This window comes from Geotrypetes seraphini, chromosome 4 (assembly GCF_902459505.1).
Source record: "Geotrypetes seraphini chromosome 4, aGeoSer1.1, whole genome shotgun sequence".
NCBI classification, from domain to species: Eukaryota; Metazoa; Chordata; class Amphibia; order Gymnophiona; family Dermophiidae; genus Geotrypetes; species Geotrypetes seraphini.
In genome coordinates this window covers 135246655-135270909 of record NC_047087.1, presented here as the reverse complement: position 1 = coordinate 135270909, position 24255 = coordinate 135246655, and the positions used below count along the sequence as shown (strand labels likewise).

Below are 24255 nucleotides of genomic sequence, written 5' to 3'. Positions count from 1 at the left end.
TGATGAGAAGATGAGGAAAGCAGAAACCAGACAACAAAGGTAGAAAAAAATTTCTATTTGTTTTATTTATTTATTTTTGCTTTAAGATAAAGTATTATTGTAGCTGTGTTAGTAATTGTTTATTAACAGAAAATGGAAATAAGGTAATACTGTTTATTGGACTAATTTTAATATATTTTTTACTATTTCAGAGACCATAACTCCTTTCCTCAGGTCAGGATACTGTAATAGCAGTATAGTTTACTGATCTGAAGAAAGAGGTTTTAACCTCTGAAAGCTACATGAGAAATGTATTAGTCCAATAAAATGACAGGCACTAAATTTTTATTCCCGCCATGCCCCATGCTTCCTACCCAAATGCAAAATATAAATTGGCGGGCTTCCCAAAGCCTTGCCAGCTGAAGATCTCTTGTTCTATGAAGGAAGGCGGGATTTGGTCAGAGATGTTTGGAGGTTGCATAGAAGAAAAACTGCACCGGTATGGTAATCTTTGTTGTTTGTGTTGAATTTTAAAATAAAAGAAATAAAGTGAAAATAAAGAAGTAAATAAGAAAATGGGTAAATAAATGGGGGCAGGGCAGGGGTGTGGAAGGGGGGCGGAGCATGGTGGGGTGGGACTGGGCAGGGGGGCCCAGTGGACTTGTGTGCCTAGGGGCCCTTGACGAATTAATCCTGCCCTGGTTGTGGGCTAGTTTTGGGGACTAGGGCAGTTTGTGGGTGGATGAAGCTATAGGGATAGTCTTGAAGTGTGAATTTTGAGTGGTAGGGCAGTTGCAGAGTGTAGCTGGGGGTTGGGAAACTATGAAGGTATAAAGGGGACATAACAGAAAAATATCAAGGGCTATTTTGATTCTCATAAGCTTTTTTTAAAGAACATTTGAAAGCTTATGAAGTGTAAAAAAGCATGCTCTTTTCTTTATTTCTAGTTGGATCATTGCAGCTTTATCCCTACCCTAAATTTAAAAGTTCAGCTCTCTGAGCTGTTTTTCTTTTGTTGCTTAATGTACCAGCAATCATCACAGAGGATTTAGAACTGACAGAAGTTCTCCATTCACCAAAACAATTACTGTATCTGAAAAATTTCAACACTTGATTTTTCTTATCCTCATCAAGATTTGAATTGCTCTTATATATTATTTCTGTTAATGAAAAGCCTGGAGTACTGCGTCCAATATTGGTCGCCGTACCTTAGGAAGGATATGGCGTTACTCGAGAGGGTTCAGAGGAGAGCGACACGCTTGATAAAAGGGATGGAAAACCTCTCATAAGCTGAGAGATTGGAGAAACTGGGTCTCTTTTTCCCTGGAGAAGAGGAGACTTAGAGGGGATATGATAGAGACTTACAAGATCATGAAGGGCATAGAGAGAGTGGAGAGGGACAGATTCTTCAAACTTTCGAATAATAAAAGAACAAGAGGGCACTCGGAAAAGTTGAAAGGGGACAGATTCAGAACGAATGCTAGGAAGTTCTTCTTTACCCAACGTGTTGTGGACACCTGGAATGCGCTTCCAGAGGACGTAATAGGGCAGAGTACGGTACTGGGGTTCAAAAAAGGATTGGACAATTTCCTGTTGGAAAAGGGGATAGAGGGGTATAGATAGAGGATTACAGTCCAGGTCCTGGACCTGTTGGGCCACCGTGTGTGCGGACTGCTGGGCACGATGGACCTCTGGTCTGACCCAGCGGAGGCACTGCTTATGTTCTTATGTTCTGTTACGTCTGTATAATTATTCTTACTCAGTATGCAACCTTTTGTTTTTCTAGCAAGTCCAGAGTACCATTACGGGTGCATTGAGTCCCCAGGGGATTGTGGTGCCAGCTTCAGCTCTGCAGCAAGGCAACGTTACTATGGCAACAGTAGCAGGTATGCTATCAAAATGTCCAGATCCAGTATTCAATAGCAGTTGTACAGTGGATACTCGATGCATAAGTGCTTTTTAAGATCATTTTTCTGCATTAATACAGTACAGATAACTTTTGGCTATATAAGTTACCATGGGGTTAATTTTATAAGGTACTTGAAAAGCAACATTTTTTGTAGTCAAGTAGGCACTTATAAAATTATCTGAAAATGTAGCACCTACTTTGATGGTAATTATTTCTGTTACACAGGGCATATGAGTCCTGACAAGTGAGCTAACTTCCCCCAATCTTGAGCTATTGCAGAAAGAATAATATACTTTTTCTTCAGCTCTGCATCCTTCCTCAGTGGGCTGTACTGCATCTCTTCAGATTTTTTCCTTCTGCAAGCAAGCTGTAAGGTGTCTTTCTGATCTGCTCCGAGAAGTTTTATTATTTTCAGAGATTTTTATCCAATTTTGAGGCTTGCGGTGCTCAGGAGGTCTCCAGTGGCTCCAGGGCAACCGTAAAAGAACTTGTCTAGGCAGCCTTAACTAACAATTAAGGAGCTCGGGGTTCGTTCCCTGGGAAGCAAGGCTCGGGTGCTTGAGTTTAGGCTGTTTGGCCCCGCAGTGGTCCTGGAGGACTTTGACAGGTGCCAGCTATGTTTTTCTTCCACCTGTTGTGGCACACAGGCCAGTAGGGGTCTGAGGTCTCAGTCTGATGTCAGTCCAACTGGCAGCTCAAAGACTGAAGGGTCCTGGAGTGAGGATTTACTTGTTTAAGGCAAGGGTCTTCTATACAGCACAGTGAATGAGGCCATTATAGTCTATGGGAAAATCAGGTGTCTTCATAAGACAGTTAGGGATTTTTGGAGGTGGAGGATCCTATATCTAGCCTCACAAATCACCATCCATGAATTTTTTGTAACTTGCTGTTGCTTTCCTGGGCTGTTTTTTTGGTGCCAGAGTGCTTCTGTGGTAGCCATATTGGATTTCCAAATTTTGATTAAAAAGCCTCTATGACGTATCTGCCTCAAAACACCTCAGTTTTACTTAAAATTGATTATTATGGACTCCTCAGATATTTATACTCTAGTTTTGTGCTGGATGGTTGGCTGAGAAGCGTCCATATGCCGCATCGCACATGAGGGGGCAGGGGCCTTGGATTTAGTCCCCTCTGGTACCTCTAAGGCTGGGGAATTGCAGGGGGTTCAATTGTCAGGGAGGAAATCATTCCCAGAGCTCTTGAAGAGCAATTTGGTGAAACACGAACGCATGGACACCAGAGAGCCCAAGAGACGACAAAGTGAAACCCTGAAGGGATCCTCCAGGCTTCCTTACACAGAGCTTTACCCCTGATTTTGTGAGTGTCATGGGGAAAACTTTTTTAAGTTGTCAGGGTCCATCTGCACCCATTGAAGTCGCTCCTGTTGCTGCGCAAGAGAGTCTGGCTTCCCATAGCTTGTCTCCCACAGAAAAGGTTTCTACTCTGGAACCAGATGACCAGTCAGAGAAGGACTGGGGAGACTGGGGGCTAGATGCATTTAGAGAACTGGTAAGACTGTGTGGGTCTGCACCGATCCGATTTTTTGGCCGATTCAGAAAGAGCTATTGATGTACTAAAAAGATTGCATGCAAATTATTCACGTGGATGTTTTTCATAACCCCCGACTCTGCCGTCCAATTGATTGCTGTGAGATCGACTCACACAAGTGCAGAGCCAGCAGGGGAAGCCCCGAAAGCAGACTCCTGTCACTCAGCCATTCAGGCAGGAAACCTTTTTTTTTTTTCTTTTTTTTTTTAATAGGCACAGATGCTGTGCGGGCTACACCATGGACGGAGAAAGAGCTGCTGAACATGTTTCACTCATGGCCTATGATAAGCCCAGCTCTCCACAGAATAGCTTTCCACCCGTTATTGATAATTCTGGTAACTCCAAATTGGCCGCAATGGCTTTGGTATGCAGATCTAATGTGTCTGTAGAGAGGCAAAGGTCTTAAATTACTGGCACATCTAGATTTACTGTTGTAGGGTCTGATACCCATGGAAAATCCGGAACGCTTTGGTCTTATGGCATGGCTCTTGAGCACATAGCTTTAGCCCAGAAAGGGTATTTGGAGGTGGTTACTGTTACTCTTCTTAGAGCTAATCTGGCAACAGTCTCAGCATATGTTAAGACTTAGAACACATTTCAATTTTAGGGTGCTAAGGACAACGTGCAACCCTTCAGGGCTCTGATTTCGATAGTCATAGCTTTTGTGCAGGCTGGACTCCAAAAGGGTCTAGTGATTGAATCTCTCAAGGTATAGGTAGCCAGCCTTTCGTGTTTTAGAGCCAAATTGGAAAAGGGTTATCTGGCTTCTCATCCAGATTCAGTATGTGAAATATCTGCCTGCTGTCCCTGGATAACACCTGTAAGTAACTGTGCTATACAGTAGCACTGAATGATGAGATAGATATAATATGCATCTCAGAGACCTGGTGGAAGGAGGACAATCAATGGAACACTGTGTTACAAATTATATCGCAAGGATAGAGTAGATTAAATTGGAGAGGGAATTGAATCAAACAAAATAAACATTCTGCGTGACAGATAGCAGTGGAATTCATATGGATCGAAATTCCATGTGTGAAGGGAAGGAATAACAGGTAAGGTTATACTACCGTTCCCAGGGACAGAATGAACAGACAGATGAAGAAACTTACCATAGTTGAGGAACTATATTCCTCAACATTGTCTCAGTTCTAGTAACAACTGTCTATATGTTCTTTAGCATTATCTCTTTATTAGAAACTAGAGGTTTAGAAGTCAAATCAGATCTAAACACTACTTCTTTAGGATAAGATACTGATGTTGAAGCAGCATTCCTTACTATCAAAACTTGCTGCTCCAAAATCACTAGGCTCATCTGTAAATTTGGTTGAGTGGAGAAGTTCTAGCAGGTGGAGTCAGAGGAAAGAGGGTGGGGAAAGAGTGGCTGCGGGGCTAGGCAGGCTTGCACTTTTTGGATGCATGGAAGACAGCCTGGACACCGTCTGTAGCTGTTTGTTTGTTTTTTCCTGCTTACCATTGACTGTGTTTGAGACTCATATATGTGCTGCTTGCTTTACTCACATTTTTTTTTAAGTTTTGTAATTTGGCGTTCTAGAGTTTTTTTGAGGTGGTTCCTACAAGGGCTACTATACTGATACATTTTGGACCTTGCTTAATGGTTGTTTATAAGTGGAGTTTTTTGCCATATGAAGATGAACTGAGGCTTTTTCTCCACTTTTTTTTCTTGTTTTTTGTGTGTTAAGTGAATGAGTGGGTCTTTGTATGAGTGCAGTGGGTAGACCTGGTAGTTTCTAGGTAGGTCCCTCCTATGGTTTCCAATAGGGCATAATTTATTAGTTTTAGGAGTTTTGTATGTCCTTCCTGAGATTTTTTTGGGGAGTCAGAGAAGCCCCATCTGAAAAAGAACCTCCTGGTTGGTTCTCTATAGTAGAACCAGCAAGCAAGTGTTTCAGTTACACTATTCTATTTGTCTTCAGAGAAAACCAAGTTACTCATATGTAGTAGATGTTCTCTGTGGACAGCAAGGTAGAACTTCTGACTTATCCTCTCACCTCCCCTAGTACTTGCCTCCTAAACTCAGCTTTTCAATGACTGAGCGGGTTTCATTGCAATGATGTGAAGCAGAAAGTTATGCACATGCATGGTGGTGTGTCTCAAAAGCTTCCAGATTTGTTTTCATGTTGGAGAATATTCTTGTACAAGTTTTGTCACCCTGTTGTGAGTATTTGTATTCTGCTGTCCACAAAAAACATCTGCTACAGGTAATTTTTTTCCAGCTATTTTTATACTGTCCTATTTTGTTTAATTTATAGGAGGCACAGTTTATCAACCAGTTACTGTGGTTACCCCGCAAGGTCAAGTAGTGACACAAACATTATCGCCCGGGACAATCAGGATTCAGAATTCTCAGGTAAGTGTCACTCTGTTCTCCTGATTTTTTCATGCTTGCTGTCTTTCAGCAGGTATTGATGATCCACATCTGAATTGTGCTTCTCTATACCAGCTGTATTTGATCACTGCACTATGCTCTTGTTAAACTTAGTAGGAGCAAAATGTGCTCTCTAAATTGTACTATTTCCTCAGTCCCTTTATTTTTATACACCAACCTTTCTTCTGAATTCTACAAGGTAAGATTAATAGAAAAATTATAATTTTTGTGCTGTGCCCTCACTACTGAGACATGATGGCCCTGATTCTGCAAAGTGCGTCCCGATTTTAGGCAGCTGTAGGTGTCCTACAGCTATCTAATCAGCCAATCGGGATGCACGTTTTTTTTTTTAAAAAATGCTCCCCAGGCAGGCTGTCTATATTGAAGGTGCCTCCGGGAGCCTAGGGAGGCCCGCAAGACGCCTAAGCTTGCCTAAGGGCCTTAGGCGAACCTAGGCAGCCCTACGCGTCTCCCTAGTAGAGGAAGAAATGCTTATAATGTAGGCCAGCACAATGCTGGCCTACATTGTAAGTAGATGCGGCCGCTATACTTATCGCAGCAAGGGATCTCCCTGCCACAATAAGTATAACGGCCGTGGCCACCTGTCCAATCACCAGCAGGAGGATGCCCAACCCCTCCTGCCGGAACGCCCCCCAAAACTCCCGATCACCAACAGGAGGGTGCCCAACTCCTCCTGCCGGAACACCCCCCCCAAACTCCCAATCGCCGGCAGGAGGGTGCCCAACTCCTCCTGCCGGTACACCGCCCACGCCCCCCGAAACTCTTGATCGCCGGCAGGATGATGCCCAACCCCTCCTGCCGGAAAGCCGGACCCCCTACGGACCCCCCATGCTAATGACCCTCCCCCGATGACCCCCCTAACCTTCCCCCAACTAACCTGCCCCCCCCCAACTAACCTCTAAATTGTTGGCCGGGCAGCCGGGTCTTGCTGCTGTCCAGCCGGCAGGCCCGCCTCATCGAAATGAGGTGGAACCGCCCATTCCCGGCCCATCCTCGCTAAGTCTAAGGCCTGATTGGCTGAGGCTCTAGAAGCTTGGACCAATCAGGCCTTAGGCATAGCGGGTCTTCCCATCCCCACTAACCCTAAGGTGTGATTGGCCCAGGCTCGTAGGCCAGCAGTATCTTGCTTGAGAGCTTTATAGATGCTCTCTACTATGTATATATTTTTTTAAAAGGTTTTAGCAAATGGGAAACTGTGAGAACTACGTAAGTGTTAGTGTTGTTGCACTCAGGTAGGTGGCTTTTTGAGTTCTACCTTGTTTTCATGTTTCTATTGACACTGCTTTTCTTTGTTTTTTGGTTTAATGACAGAGAAGACTTGGTGTGGTCAGGGAGTTTCCTGTGCCCCTCCTTCTTTTTCCTTTCGTAGTGGTTGTCAACTACTTTGGTATAAACTGAGGAGCACAGAACACAGAGCAGGGATAGCAGAGGCAAAGCTGAAAAAAGTAGATGATGCCCTCTACACAACTTGCGATTAGAAGTGAATAATCCACCTGTTCAAGACTCATATGCCTTTCTACTACAAAGATTATTATTGAGGTAAGATCCTAATCCTTCCTTACCATACCAAACCTCCTCCTCAAGCCTCTTGACATTGCCTGGAGCCTCAGTGTCATTCTATCCACAATGATGAAGTCTCCTTTTCAGATCCACTCTATACAAGATTCTACCATGATAGGGTTGTACTCCAAAAACATATGAAGTTCCTCTCAAAAGTTGTCTCTGAATTTCATCTCCACCAGTCCATAGTTCTGCTTGTCTTCTTCCCAAGACATCATTCTCACCCTGGTGAAGGTGCTCAACATACCTTGAACTGTAAACATGCTCTGGCTTGGTACTTTGATCACACCAAGCCTCATAGATCTACCACTCAACTTTTTCTCTCTTTCAATCCTAATGGACTTAGAGATCCCGTCACCAAGACACCAATCTCCACTTGGCTAGTGGACTGTGTCTCCTTCGCATATGCTTGGGCTGGACTGACGCTAGAGGGCAGTGTCACTGCTCATTAAGTTTGAGTTAAAGCAGTGGTCTTAAACTCAAACCCTTTGCAGAGCCACATTTTGGATTTGTAGGTACTTGGAGGGCCGCAGAAAAAAAAGTTAATGTCTTATTAAAGAAATGATAATTTTGCACGAGGTAAAACTCTGTATAGTTTATAAGCCTCCCCCCCCCGAAGGCCTGCATGTTCCCCCCTTCTTTGCAGCGTCCTCCAGCTTCCCTCCTGGCCTCCCGATCTTAGTTTCAGCTAATTACTGCAGCCTGCAGAGAGGATCGCCGGTGCTGTAGCATTTCTTGCAGCATGTTCCCTCTGCTGCGGTCCCGCCCATCTTCTGAAGTCAGGGGCAGGATCATGGCAGAGGGAACGTGCTGCTGAGGACGACAGCAGCCTGCAAGGATCGCTACAGCATTGGCAATCCTCTCTGCAGGCTGTGGTAATTATCTGAAGGTAAAAGCAGGAGGCCAGGGGGAAGCCGGAGGATGCTGCAAAAAGCGGGCAGCACTAGTACAGACCGCGGGCTGCAAAATCGTATCTGGTGGGTCGCATGTGGCCCCCGGGCCGCGAGTTTGAGACCATTGAGTTAAAATGACCTCAATACCCATTTATGCTCTATTCCTATTGTATCATGCTGCATGATAGGACTATTCCTATTGAGGACATTTGTAAAGTGGCCACTTGGTCCTCAAACCAAACCATCACTTCCCACTACTGTTTGGAGAACCATTTCAGACGGGGCAGTCAGTTTGAGCAAGCAGTTCTACAAAATCTGTTCTCTTTCTAGATGCCACTTTCCCTCCAACCCTTTGGGTTTCTCCAGGTTGATGTTAACTTAACCATAACCTTCTTCCTAGAGGCATGATCCTGGCAGCTAGGGAGTCCCACATGTGAGAATGTTATGTCTGCTTGTCCTCAGAGAAAGGGTCCCCAAATACGCAGGAACTGCCTGCCATCCGGAGACTCCAGAGTGCAGAGCTGGTGCAGGGCAGATTAATTCTTCAAGGGCCCCTAGGCACACAAATACACTGGGCCCCCTAGCCCCACCATACCCTGGCCCCACTCATGCCCCACCCACACCCCGCCCCCATTTATGTACCTGTTTTCTGAAAGTTAATCAAAAATGTATTAAAATTAGTCCAATAAAAGGATCATCATTTCTATTTCTAACCATTTATCAAAACAGCTACAATACTACTTTATCCTAAAGCAATAAAATAAAAAAATAGAATTTTTTTTCTACTTTTGTCATGTGGTTTCTGCTTTCCTCATCTTCTTGTCAATTTCTTCCTTTCATCCACTGTCTGCCCCTTTCAGAAAATGTCTGCCTCCCTCTGCCATCTCTCCTCCTGCCCCCCCTCCCCCTCTAACATCCATCATCTTCCCTCTGTTTTCCTCATGGTCTAGCATCTCTCTCCTTCTATCTCACCTTCCCTCCCTCCATGTGGTTTTTAGCACCTCCCTCTTCTTATTTCCTCCACTCAGATCTAATATCTCTTGTCTCCTTCCCTGTTCTTTGGCATCTCTCTCTCCTCTCTCTTCCCTTTCCTTTTCTTCTCTGGTCTTCCTTCTCTATTTTCTGCCTCCTTCTAAATTAAATTCTTTCTTACAATTCAGTCTTCAGTTTCCCTGTTTTCCCTGTGTCTACTCACAGCTTGCCACCCCTTTCCTTCACCCCTCCACTATCTCACTAACTCTATGTACAGTCTCTTCTCCTGTAAACCGCTCTGAACTGTTTTGTGGTATTGCGGTATACAAAAATAAAGTTATTATTATTTATTATTATTATCTTCTTCCCCCCATCCAGCATGTGGGAAAGCAGCAGCAGTGGTGTGGAGGTGAGGGCCCCTCACCTCCTCACCGCTGCTGCTGCTTTCCCATATGCAATTGATGCTGACGGCACAAGTTCTCCCCTCGTCCATCATCTGCCCCTTCTCTCTCTCCACCCCAGGCAATTCCATCGCCTTATCCTGCCCCCTTCCCCCCATCCAGCATGTGGGAAAGCAGCAGCATTGGTGAGGAAGTGAGGGCCCCTCACCTCCTCACTGCTGCTTTCTCATATGTGTCTGATGCTGACAGCACAAGTTCTCCCCACTTCCATCATCTGCCCTGCCTCCTTCTCTCAGCCTTAGATTGGGAGTAAAGATGACTGGTGAAATCTGCTAAGAATGGTTCAAACCAGAAATCAGGCCCTGGCCCCACTTACTTGGCTTTGCTACTACTCTCAGTGCCAGCCCAGACCAAGGCCCAAACAGCTCTCCCAGCTCCACCCCAGGCCCATCTCCCTCCCCACTCATCTTTGCGCGGGTGACTCACCAGTACAGTAGTACTCACCTTCTTTCTTTCTTTTTTTAAAATTATCTTTATTATGAATTGAAACGCAGGCCGTACAATCGGTAAAAAACAAAACATGTCTGCTCAATAGGGTACAATACAAAGATAACAAAAGGTATCATCTGATAAAAAATATGAACACTGCTCAACTGATCCCCAACCCGAGTTCAGTTCTGCATTTTGATAATTGTAACCCACACTCACTTCCTCACCACAGCCCCAGCCCCAGGCAAACAATCCCTCACAGTCCACATCCAGTTCCCAACTCATATGCCTCACACACTCATCCCCGTGCATGCATCCGTCCTAACAGCCAAGCAATGTCATTCCATCTGGGACCTGAAGATGGCCAGAGTATTCACTCGCCTTCTTTCTGATGTGGGGGGTGGTTTATCCCAAAATAAAAAGGGGTCCCACGGCCCGCCGGCAGCAATCAAGATTGGCAACCCTTCTGTTGCAAGCAGTGCTGCTGCTCGGCCAAAGCTGCCCTCAGACGTGAACAGCCCAGGCAGAAACAGGAAGCTACATCAGAGGGGAAGCTTTGGACTGAGCACCGCTTGCAACAGAAGGTTGCCGCCGATGCCAGGGGGGGCCGGCATGCGTGTTGCTGATCTTTTCTGGAGGTAGGGCCCGGCATTGCCGATGTTTCCCGGGGGGGGGGGCCATGTTGCTGTTTGAAAAAAAAACCCAAAAAAACTTGAGTAGTCTTTTTCTTCAGTGGGCCTCCCTGCCGACTTCGGGCCCTAGGCACATGCCTACTGGACCTATCCGTTAATCCAGCCCTGGCTGGGTGCGCTCCATCTTCAATAAGGTGGTCATGTGTTGCCGCCATAATTGAAGGGTAGGTACCTGCTGCACATATTTTAACTGAACTCTCTGACATCCTCAGCCTTTCCATTCACAAAAATAGAAGGAAGAAAAGTTCCCATTTCCTGCTGTTTCATGTCCCCGGCCTATACAATATTTTTCTTCTGCAGAGTGCAGACCCTTCAAAAATCTGACCAAATCCTCATTTCACTTGCATTATAAAGTACTGAGGATGCCATCTCTCCCCAATCCCAGGTCCTAAAGTCTAAGACAGTAGCGCAAATTAATGCTGCCAGATTCAGGAAAAAAAATTTAGATTCGATTCAGCCTATTGAATTGGTTTATCGATTCGATTTTCCTGCCCAATTGGGTGTTTTTTTCAAACATCCTGGTGGGTTTATTTTATAACTTTTTCACCCCCCTTTGGCTTCTCATAACCACACTGGCGCTGTGGTGTAATTAAAATAAAGAAACAAAAAGGACTTTTCCTCTCTCTGTTAAATCCTAGCTCACGTTTGCGGTCTAACACCAGCTCTGGCAGGATACACATTTCAAATCTGACATATTGTAATCACAAAACAGAAAATAAAATTAGCTTTTCTACCTTTTTGTTGTCTGGTTATTTTTCAAATCTTGTTGGTCCAAGGCTCTGGTTGTCTTCTGATAACTTGCTTGCCAGGGTCTCCTTCTTTCTTCTTTCTCCGTGCTAACCATCCATCTGCCATCTCTGTTCTCCCCTTCCGTTTCCCTTCCCTCCCCCGGATGTCTGGCATCTTTCCTTTTTTTGTCTCCCTCCACAGATCCACCTTTTCTTAACTACCCTTTCATCCAGCAGATCTCCCTCCTTCCCCACCACCCCAGGGGCCACCATCTCTCCCTTTCTTTTCCCAACTACCTTCCTAACCAGTATCTCTATCCCCCCCTCCACACCGTCCCTTGTGTCCAACTTCTCTCCCTTTCTGTTCCTTCCCTCCCTAAAACCCATGTCCATCATCTCTCTCTCTCCTCTATTTTCAGACCCATTATTTCTTCCCACCCAAAGTCTGGCATATGCACGTCTCTTTGAACCCCTCCCCCTTCCCTCCTTGTACTTCTACACCAGGGCCCCCCTCCCCTGAAGGCCTGTCCCCCCCCTTAAAGGTCTGCATCCCACCCCTGAAGGCCTGTCCCCCCCTTGAAGGCCTGCCTGCATGCTCCCCTTGAAGGCCTGCCCCCTTGAAGGCCTACACCTCCCCTGAAGGCCTGCACCCCCCGAAGGCCTGTCCCCCCCCCTTGAAGGCCTGCCCCCCCTTGAAGGCCTGCCCCCCTGAAGGCCTGTCCCACCTGAAGGCCTGTCCCTCCCTTGAAGGCCTGCACCCCCCCGAAGGCCTGCACCCCTGCCGAAGGCCTACACCCCTCTCGAAGGCCTGTCCCCCCTTGAAGGCCTGCCTGCCTGTTCCCCTTGAAGGCCTGTCCCCCCCTTGAAGGCCTGCCCCCCCTTGAAGGCCTGCCCCCCCCCTTGAAGGCCTGCACCCCTCGAAGGCCTACACCCCCCTCAAAGGCCTGTCCCCCCCTCGAAGGCCTGCCTGCCTGTCCCCCCCTTGAAGGCCTGTGCCCTCCCTTGAAGGCATGTGCCCTCCCTGGAAGGCCTGTCCCCCCCCTAAGGCCTGCACCCCCCCCCGATGGCCTGTCACCCCCCCCCCCCCCGAAGGCCTGCCTGTCCCCCTTGAAGGCCTGTCCCCCCCGAAGGCCTGCACCCCCCCGAAGGCTTGTCCCCCCTTTAAAGGCTTGCCTGCATGTTCTCCATGAAGGCCTGTCCCCCTGAAGGCCTGTCTCCCCCCCTCCACAAGGTCTACCTGCCCGCCCCACCCTGAAGGCCTGCTACCCCCCCCCCCACTACCTCGAAGGACCGCTCGGCCCCACCACCACCATGAAGCACTGCTTATACCCCTGGCCTCCCCGCTTCATTTCCCTGGGGAAACAGCCGGCAGCAAGAACGCGCGATGCCAGCGATCTTTGCTTGCTTCGGCTGTTTCCTCCGCCGCGGTCCCGCCCTTCCTCTGACGTCAGAGGCTGTTTCCAGACGCGACACCTGGCGCAGGGGGGGAGGAACCGGACCGGACCAGGAGCACCCCCTCAGGGCTTGGCACCCGGGGTGGACCGCCCCCCACGCTCCCCCTTGGCACGCCACTGTCGTAGGAGATTGCAAAGAGAAGACATAAAAAAGGATTTGCACCTCCAATTTTACACCACACTTCCAGAGGGAGGAGAGAGCCTGCAGCAGCCGATCCCAAAAACGCTGCACAGGAAGGCACTGCCAAAACATGTGACCCAAAGTGGCCTCACGACAGCCACACTTGGGACAGCAGGAAGTCGGAGCTATCCAAGCCAAGTAAGCCCTGTGTGGAGACATATGGAGGTGAAGAGCAAATTTATATTGCAACTCCCAGCAGGCTACACTGACTGTGACTTTACGTATAGCAAGAACAAAGGTCTTAGAAGTAGCCTTCAACAAGGTAATGTTAAGGTCCAACTCCCACGCTGCAGCATACGTACGATACACACATGTAGGTGAGGAGTCCAAGAGCGCTCGATGGTAGTAACTCAAAGGAACCTTATTTTGGGACCTTAAGGTGAGTAAAAAGCCCAGCTCCTCCTGAACATCCTCGGTGAGGTCACTCCAACAAAGGCTCCTGATATAGTTGTGGAGTTGTAGATAAGGAAAAATGTCTCTTGGAGAAAGAGAAAACTCCCTTTGTAAATCAGGAAAAGGCATAATTTTGCCTTCCTCTGTAAGCACATGGAAAAGATACAGGATACCCTTCCTTGCCCATCGTTGAAAGTCTGTAGATGAAGTTCCCACTGGAAAGTGCGGATTATGTCCAATAGCCAAGTATGGAGAAACTTTGGTAGAAAAGTGGTGATGTCATAGAATCCATCTCCAAGCAGCAACAGCAGTAGGAAGCAGATTAGACTGTGTGACAACAGGCGGCAAACGGAAGCCCGTGACATGTAAGTAACAACTGAAATGCACAGTCCATAAGTGACAATGCGAGGCTAGTATTAGTAAAGTCTTCAGCTGCGCAAAACCAGTCACTGACATGCCTCATAGCACAAGCAACAGTAAGAAGTTTGACATTTAAAAGGCCCAAGTCCCCCATAGAGGCCGGAGTACATAGGCATATGGTAGCCATGCCCTCTTTCCCAGCCATAAATAAGCCTATAATTGACGCCTTAATCTCCATTCATCATTAACCCTCAAAAAGAGAGGGAGGATTTGAAAAACATACAGCCACTTAGGGGCCAAAAGCATATTAAATAAATGAATTCTGCCAAGCAAGGAAAGAGGGTATGCTCTCCAAAGATTTAACTTCACAGTGGTATCCTACAGTAAAGGCTGTACATTGAGAGTATACAAGCGAGAAAGATGAGTAGGAATCAAAACCCCTAAATATTTGATAGAGTCTGTCGCCCACTGTAGAGGGAAAGGACCTACCCAGGAAGCCCCAACCTCTGGAAAGACAGGGAGAGCCTAGGACTTAGAATAATTCAAGGTGAACCCAGAAAAAGCCCCAAACCCAAAAGAATAGGCAAAGACTCCTGGGGGTCAGTCAAAACCAGCAAAAGATCATCAGGGAGGCAAGGGCCTTGATCGGGACTGCCGACAACAGTACCCCCTTGATATCTGGAGACAAACAAATCAGTGAAAGTAACAGTTCCTAGGTCAAAAGAAAAGGCAAAGGGGAAAGAGGACAGCCTTGTCGAGTTCCTTGAGCAATCGGAAAAGGAGTGGACCGAATCCCATTAACTAAGACACAAGCAGTGGGATTATGATAAAGGGCGGTAATAGCTTGTAAAAACATACCATGAATGCCCACATGGGAAAGGACCCCAAACAAAAAGGGCCATAACACTTTATCAAAAGCTTTTTCCATGTCCAGGCTGACCACCAGGGAGGGCAGCTCATGATGCTGATAATAGGCCATAGCCAAAAGCAATTCTCTAACATTCAAGACCGATTGATGGCCTCTGACAAAGCCCACCTGTTCACTCCCAATCAAATCTGGAAGGATGAGGGCCAGCCTGGATGCCAAAAGAGTAGAAAAAAACTTGAGATCCACATTTATTAAAGAAATCGGGCGATAAGCAGTCACCAGTTCAGCGTCCGCCTTAGGCTTGGGAAGAAAAGCGACCAAAGCTGAATTAGCCTGATCTGGGAACAATCCCACTTGCAAAGCAGTATCATAGTATGCAAGAAGAGGTCGGACCAAGGGAATCTGCAAGATCCTATAAAATTCCCCAGAGAATCCATAAGGCCCCGGAGCGGAACCCAATTTAAGAGAAGACATAGCTTTATGGAGTTCTAAGGCCATAACAGGATAGTTCAAGGTGTCTAATTGATCATCAGCGAGCCGGGGCAACTGAGACTGAAGCATAAGATCTCTAAGGGAAGCCTCCGATGGAGAGGCTCCCTTATCATATAAGGAGAAAAATTCCACAAACAAATGGGAGATGTAGTCAGGTTTAGAATGTAAGGTACCTCCTGAATCTCGGATGGCGGTGATTTGTCTAGGTCCGCCCCACGCCTTAACGATATTAGCCAGTAATTTCCTACTCTTATTACCATAATGGAAAAACCGCCCTTTCTGATAGAGCAACATGCGCGTGGTACGCTCATGGATCAGAATCCAAAGCCAATTGAGAGGTCAACAAGACCTCTTTGTTGGCCCGAGAGGGGACCCGAACATAGGCCGCCTTGTGCTGTTGAACCTGCTTCTCCAACCCCAAGATGCCCGCAGCCAACCGTTTGTTACGAGCACTAATATAAGCAATGATATCTCCCCTGAGTATGGCCTTCCCCGCAGACCAAAATAAAAACGGGTCATTACAATGAATTGAATTGTTACGGGCATAATCCTCCCACTTAGCAGAAAGATAAGCAGAAAAGTGAGAATCGCCATACAGATAAGCGGGAAATCGCCACCCCCCTTTTTGATGATAAAATGAGGGGACTCCAGTTCAATCTATACCATGCAATGGTTAGACACCTCCCAGGACCCACTGCCGTAGAAGAAATAAAGAGAAGCAACCCCTGCTGAACAAAAACATAATTCAACTGAGAGTAAGTGCCATGAGCCCTAGAAAGGTGCGTGTAATCCCGTTCTCGAGGGTGCAACGATTGCCAGGAATCTACCAAATCCAGGGCAGTAGTAAAAGCCACTAAATCATTACTCACCCCTTCCCCACCCAATGGATGGCCTGTGGATCTGTCCACCCTAGGGTCATGAACCAAGTTCATATCACCCATAACTAGCAAGTTGTCTATATGTGCGGTGGTACCATAATGAATTTTATATGAGGTAAAGGCTCAGAACAAATTGGAGAATGGAATAATCAGTCAATGATTGTTGAAAAAGTAATATTTTCAAAGATTTTCTAAAAGTTTGGAGAGAGAAAGTGTTTTAATCTGGGAAGGAAGTTCATTCCAGATTGTTGTGAAAATGTAAGAGAAAGATCAAGAAATATAACCAATGACTTTTGTTCCTTGCTTAAGGCATTTATAAATGTAAACATCACTATTTATCTCTAAAATGGCACCTATTTGTATTCAATTATATATTCATGAAATGTTTATATCTATGCATTTCTTTTTCATTTATCTGTGTAGCTCCAGTTACAACTAAACCAAGATCTAAGCATCTTGCATCAAGATGACAGTTCATCAAAAAACAAGCGAGGAGTATTACCAAAACATGCTACAAATGTTATGAGATCCTGGCTCTTCCAACATATAGGGGTAAGGAGTTTACAAGAAACAACAACTTAATTATTAGCTGGACTTTTCATTAACTTTATAGAGTTTCTTATGCTATTGCAAAAATAAAAGTAAACACTTTGGGGCTCATAATCGAAAGTGAAAAACGTCCAAAAACCAGCCTAAGTCGGCACTTGGATGATCATAAACAAAAGATGTCCAAGTGCTGATAATCAAAATGGGTTTTGGACATGTTTACAAACAACCTAGGCCTTCCCAGTGCCGCTGAAAGACCAGAGCTAAATGGGGCGTTTCAGGAGGAGTGTTAAGGGCAGGATTTGGGCGGAACGTGGGCTATGCTAGACTTAGTCGTTCTGAATGTATAACCAAACGTTTTACAACACAGCCTAAACGGAACTTGGACATTGTGACTTAGGCCATTTAAAACATACTCTAAGTCACAAAAACCTATATAAAGTGACCAGATAAGCACTGCAGACACATAGTACAGACCCCCCACACACTACCAGTGATCACCGACCCCCCCAACCCCATAAAAATTGTAATCACAACTTTAAATATCTGCCTCCAGAACATCAGCACCTGGCAGCCTGTCATAGGAAAGCCTAGTAGAGCTGCACAGAGGCGGCTTAAGTCATCTTGGGGATGGGTTAGGGACCCATGGAGAGGAGGACCCAGGCCTATAAGCCACTGGAATCATCGCATTCATGGTGAAACATGTGCACTCCTGTAGGTAGATTTATGGGTATAACAAATTAATGCATATCTCATTGCTAGGTAATCCATAAAAACCTCCTCAGATTCTGTATTTTTGCCAGTTTATACTAAGAATAGAGACCAGGGCTATATGAAATGTTTTATTATAGAAATAGAAAAATATAATTCACAAGCCAGCAGTAAATAATAACTAATTACACTGCACAACAAAGTTTTTGCTTCCTGAACACTGCTGGGTGTTTCTTATAGAATTTTGGGTGCTGATCATGAATATTACATCAAAAATTACCCATCACGTACCATTTCAGAGAAATCTTCAATTTTGTCGTGATTTTTTCTTATATTTGGATGCAAACAATTTTTTCTCCCATAAGTGTCTTATCAACAACGGTTTGTGCCGCCTGGGTATGTCCATGCATAAAATCTAGCCAGGTTGGAAGCTGTTTTATGGAAGATGACATCCTGGGCATGTCTGGGCAGGTCTGAACGAGCTTGCGCTGTCTCACCATGCTATAATGGTGGCTTCCATACACCGATCCTGCTCATTTGGTTAATATAGATAGTCCGTGTGTGTATATAGTATCAGTATAGTAAAGTATAGTAGTATAGTAGCTGTAGCAATATAACAGTAAGTAAGCTTGATGCTATAGACGTTTTGGTGTCGGGCAATATGTCTCGTCGGTGTCGTAACAGCCGCGACACATTCTGCTATATCTGTGGGGAATATACACTTACGCCTCAGAGACGTTCGATGACTGCCCTTGTAAAGAAAGCCTATCATCTGTATTTTGGCTGCAAAATAGGTGATCAAGACAAGCAATGGGCGCCTCACATTTGCTGTGCGACATGTGCTGTTAGTCTGAGAGCCTGGCTCAGAGGTACTCGAAAGACGATGCCATTTGCTGTTCCGATGATATGGCGAGAACAGAAAGACCATGTGACGGACTGTTATTTCTGTTTGACTAATGTGTCTGGTTTCTCTGCCAAAAACAAGAAGTCAATTGAATATCCTAATCTGCCTTCAGCAATGAGACCCATGCCACATGATGACAGTCTTCCAGTTCCGAAACCACCAGAGGATTGGACCTTAGACGAACCAGATGAAGAAACTGCAGTGCAGGGTTCTAACAGTGACATTGACCCGGATTTTGAACCATCCTCATCAGGCGATCCACATCTGATAACACAGTCCGAATTGAACGATTTGGTCAGAGATTTGGGTCTGTCAAAAGCAAAAGCTGAGCTGCTAGGTTCGAGACTGCAGGAATGGTGTTTGCTATCACCAGGTACGAAAATTTCTGTGTTTCGAGACCGGCATCATGATATAACCAAATTTTTTGCACAAGTCGACAGTCTCTGTTTCTGTTGTGACATTGAAGGATTGTTCTCGGTCTTTGGTTGTGATCACAACCCGGAAGAGTGGCGTCTTTTCATTGATTCGTCAATGTTAAGCCTGAAAGCTGTTCTGTTGCACAATGGCAACGTTTATCCTTCAGTACCTGTTGGCTATGCAGCACATATGAAAGAAACATATGAGAATATGGAAATGTTACTAAAGTATGTCCAGTATACCAGGTATAACTGGAATATCTGTGGAGACCTCAAAGTCGTTGCTCTGTTACTAGGACTGCAGCTTGGCTATACAAAGTACTGCTGTTTCATCTGCGAATGGGACAGCCGAGACAGAGAGTCGCACTATTCTAGAAAGAACTGGCCACTCCGTAAAAAGTTAGTTCCAGGACAGAAAAATGTAGCACATGAATCGCTTGTTGACCCGACAAAGATATTTTTGCCTCCTCTTCACATTAAACTGGGACTCATGAAGAATTTTGTGAAAGCAATGAACAAGGAAGGGGAAGGTTTTCGTTATTTAAGACAGATGTTCCCAAGAATAACTGATGCCAAGATCAAAGAGGGTATTTTTGTTGGCCCCCAGATCAGACATGTTATGAGTGACAAGCGATTTGAAGATCTGTTAGTTGGGCCGGAAAAAATTGGCTGGAAAGCCTTGAAAGACGTTGTTGACAATTTTCTGGGCAATTACAGAGCCCCAAACTACATTCAGCTGGTAGACAAACTTCTCAAAGCATACAAGAGAATGAAGTGCAATATGTCACTCAAGATTCATTTCCTCCATTCACACTTGGACTTCTTCCCCGCAAATCTCGGTGCTGTGAGTGACGAGCACGGTGAAAGGTTTCATCAAGACATAGCTACGATGGAGAAACGATACCAGGGCAATTGGAATCCGTCAATGCTTGCCGACTATTGTTGGATGCTACAACGTGATGCACCAGACACTGAATATAAAAGAAACTCGGGAGCAAAACACTTTTAATTCTGTTTCATTTAGTCGCTTGTGCGAAACGTAAACTTGACTATATATTTTATTGTCAGTAAACATAAAAATGTCTATTTCTCATAGTTCTTACGTGATGCAGTAAAACCAAAACCATATTTGAGCATACCAAGTTGGTACCTGTCATAATCACCAAAAACTTTTCAGGAATCAAGACTTAACCAAAAAATTGTTGTGCAGTGTTATTGTTCACAATGTCTCTGTATACATACATATATCTCATTACAAAATTATTACACATTAATCCCTAAGTAAATGAGTAGATAATACTAATTCTTACACACTAGATAATTCCTTATAATAATAATTCCTGATTAGCAGCAATCTATTACAGTTTATCACCCAGAGTAATTAACAGCTCCTTCACTGTAACCAATCAGAGATCTACCTAGCCCAGGCAACGGCAGTGAACAACACATTCAAATAGTTTGGATAGGAAGAGGAGGAGGGAGATAGGGCAGTAGTTAGAGGGGGACGTAGGGTCTAACAAGGGCTTTTTAAAGAGAGGTGTAACTACAGCATATTTGAAGACAGGAACCGTAGAAGTGGAGAGGAAAAGGTTGAGGATGTGACAGATGGGAGGGTTCACAGCAGGAGTGATGGATCCAAGTAGGCAGGTAGAAATTGGATCAGAGGAACAGGTGGTGGGTTTGGAGAAGGAGAGAAGGTGAGCATTTTCCTCTTCCGTAACTTCAGAAAAGGAAGAAAGGGTCGTAAGGGTTGTTGAAGGGAGGTCGACAGAGTGGACAGTCGGAAGGGGTGGCAGGGGAGGCAATATTGTTGAGAATTCAAGGTTGATCTTGCGAATCTTGTCACGGAAGAACTCTGCCATCGTCTGGGGGAAGAGCGAAGAGGGATGGGAGGCAGGGGCATTTTGAGCAGAGAGTTGAGCATGGCAAAGAGATGGCAAGGGTTAGCACTAAGAGAGTTAGTTAAACAGTTGTAGTAGTCCTGTTTGGCAAGCAAGAGGGTAGATTGGAAGAATGTCAGCATGAATTTGTAATGGACGAAATCATCAAGCATGCGGGATTTAAGCCAAAGACGTTCAGCAGCTCAGGCACAGGAGTGCAGGTAACGGATTTTGGGGGTCAACCAGGGCTGGGGTTTGGCATGTCTTACTGGACGGGAAATGGGAGGGGCAAGGGTATCGAAAAAAGATGAGAGAATGGAGTTATAGGAGAGGACAGCTTCATCGGCAGACTTGTTCAACACAGTAGTAGAAAGGAGAGATGAGACAGTGGTAGAGAGCATGTCAGGGTCAATAGTCTGAAGGTTCCTAAATGGATGGGTAGTGATCGGGGTTGGGGAGGAGGGTGATGAGTCATGAAGGTTAACAGCTGATGGTCGGAGATGGTAAGGTCTGAGGTGCAGAATTTGGTAATAGAGCAGTTGGAGGAGAGAAAGAGGTCAAGGCAGCGGCCTTTCTGGTGAGTAGGGGCAGTGGAGCACAGCTGGAGGTCATATGAGGATGTTAGAGCGAGAAACCTGGATGTATCTGCAGCTCCCCATTCCATTTTTTCTCAGTGGGGAACTACTCAAGTGGATCTGTTTGTGTCTCCCCACAACAACAACTTTTCCCACTTCTGCGCCATGCTCTACTCCCCTCAACGTCTGGAGGTGAATTCATTTCTTCTGGATTGGAGGCACAAGTTCCTTTATGCATTTCCACCCATTCCTCTCATACTCAAGATGCATACCAAAAACCAAGCAGGAGTCGTCCACCTTCATTCTCATAGTTCCTCGGTGGCCCAGGCAGCCTTGGTTCTCCCTTCTACTATAACTCAGTATCAAGGAGCCCATACCTCTGCCGATATGGCCATTTTTTCTTACGCAGAGTCGAGGTACTCTTCTGCATCCCAACTTTCAGTCTTTGCACCTGACCTGACAGCTTTGTACCTCTCGGGCTGAATTCCACTGACCTTCATCTGTCCTAACCAGTCAGACTCATTTTGCAAACTTCCAGAAAACAAGCCACACAGTAGTGTTACCAGCAAAAGTGGACACGGTTTTCTTCCTGGTGTCTTTTTTCATTACCATGATCCGACATCCATTTCTGTTTCACAAGTTTTGGATTGTCTTCTGCATTTATCTGACTCTGGCCTCAGATCTATATTTTTCAGAGTCCTTCTCAGTGCTCTCACAGCCTTTCATCATCCAGTGGATGGTAAACCCCTTACTGCTCATCCTCTCATCTCCAGATTCATGAAAGGAGTTTTCAGTGTAAAACCACCTCTCAAGCCACTTCCAGTGGTTCGCAATATCAATGTGGTTCTTGTGAACTTGATGAAGCCTCCATTTGAACCAATGTCTAAGGCTCATCTCAAATATCTTACCTGGAGTGTGTTTTTTTCTCATTGCTCTCATTTCTTCCAGAAGAGTAAGTGAATGTCAAGCATTAGTGGCTGATCCACCGTTTACAGTGTTCCACCATGATAAGTTAGTGCTTCACACCCATCCAAAGTTCTTCACAAAGGTTGTCACTGAATTTCATCTCAATCAGTCGATTGTGTTTCCAATATTTTTTCCTAAGCCTCACTCTCATTCAGAAGAAATGATTCTTCACACTCTGGATTGTAAGCGAGCTTTGGTCTATTATCTCGACAGAACAAAGCCGCATATGACATCTCCTCAATTTTTCATCTCCTTTGATCCTAACAAGTTGGCGCATCCTGTTTCCAAGAGAACGATTTCTGACTGGTTGGCTAATTACATAAGAATATAAGAATTGCTGCTGCTAGGTCAGACCAGTGGTCCATCCTGCCCGGCAGTCCGCTCACGCGGTGGCCCCTAGGTCAAGACTAGTGCTCCAAATGAGTCCATTCTCACCAGTTTAGCATGAACTTGTCCAACTTTGTCTTGAAACCCTGGAGGGTGTTTTCCCCTATAACAGACTCCCTCCCTCCCCTCTCATTCTCCCTACCTTGGAGAGGGTGAACAGTCTGTCTTTCTCTACTAAGTCTATTCCCTTCAGAACCTTGAATGTTTCGATCATGTCCCCTCTCAATCTCCTCTGCTTGAGGCCCAGTTTCTCTAATCTTTTGCTGTACGGCAACTCTTCCATCCCCTTAACCATTTTAGTCGCTCTTCTCTGGACCCTTTCGAGTAGTACCGTGTCCTTCTTCATGTATGGCGACCAGTGCTGGACACAGTACTCCTGGTGAGGGTGCACCCTGGCCCAGTACAGCAGCATGATAACCTTCTCTGATTTGTTCATGATCCCCTTCTTGATTATATTGTTCTGCTATGCTCAGGCTCGGCTGCAAACTGGAGAGTCAGGTCACACCCCATTAAGTTCGAGCTATGGCAGCTTTAGTAGCTTTCCTTCGTTCTACTCCTATTGATGAAATATGCAGAGCTGCTACTTGGTCCTCGGTTCATACATTCATCTCTCATTATTGTTTGGAATCTTTTGTCAGACAGAATGGGCACTTAGTCCAGTCAGTACTACAAAATTTATTTTCCTAGAAAGTCAACACTCCTACCAGTCCATTCTGGTTAGCTTGAAGGTCACCCACATGTGAGAATATGCTGCCTGCTTGTCCTGTGATAAAGCACAGTTACTTACCGTAACACCAGGGCACAGCAGGCAAATATTCTCATAACCCACCCAACTCCCCTGGTTGGCTTCTTAGCTAGCTTACTGAACTGAGGAGCCACGTGCCTACATCGGACGGGAAGGTACTCGCACATGCGTGGTGCAGGCTATCACAAGCTTTCTACATTTCTTAAAGTGGCAATGCACTTTTAAAGTGTCTGTACCAGGGCTCCGTGAATGACATTACCCACATGTGAGAATATCTGCCTGCTGTCCCTAGATAACACCTGTTACGGTAAGTAACATGTTGAACTGATGGTCCCATGTGTTGACATCAGGCGGAAAGCCACTGCCTCAAAGATTATTTAGCAGTATCCACACAACTTCCATGGATGACATCACCTACATGTGAAAATATATGCCTGCTGTCCTTGGAGAAGAGGTAAGTATCAAATCAGTCATCTATTTGCCTTTCAGTATACCCAAATATAGAAAGATAGGTGAATGGTTTTGTTTTTTATAAAAATAGTTTAGGACATGCTTGTCTAATTAATATAATTTCATTTAATAAGTAATAATAATAATAATTGTTGTAAGAAGACATCAGAAATGAACACCTGAATAAAGTTAATTTTTGCTTAAATAAATTTTTTTTCTATGCAGCATCCATATCCAACAGAGGATGAAAAGAAACAGATTGCAGCACAGACAAATCTAACGCTTCTTCAAGTTAATAACTGGTAAGAGATCAAGGTGATCATTTTCAAAGCAGATGGGTGTCTTAAAATGTCTTTAAAAAGATCCATCTGCTAAAAACATCCAAAGCCTGATTTTGGGAAGTCAGTATTTGGACATTTCACACTGAAATTTATCCAAATAACAGGAGGGTGTGTTTTGGTTGGGACT

At 45.3% G+C, this 24255-nt stretch overlaps 1 protein-coding gene across 4 annotated transcripts in view; it reads left to right on the top strand.

Moving 5' to 3' along the window:
* The window catches only part of PKNOX1 (PBX/knotted 1 homeobox 1), a 388408-nt gene that overhangs the window by 330378 nt on the left and 33775 nt on the right, over positions 1 to 24255 (top strand). For all 4 annotated transcript variants that reach the window (XM_033942740.1, XM_033942741.1, XM_033942742.1 and 1 more), the window contains 4 exons: positions 1766 to 1865; positions 5710 to 5807; positions 16631 to 16759; positions 24013 to 24089. In XM_033942740.1, the coding sequence (XP_033798631.1) occupies positions 1766 to 1865; positions 5710 to 5807; positions 16631 to 16759; positions 24013 to 24089 (404 nt within the window). The remainder of the gene's footprint in view (positions 1 to 1765; positions 1866 to 5709; positions 5808 to 16630; positions 16760 to 24012; positions 24090 to 24255) is intronic.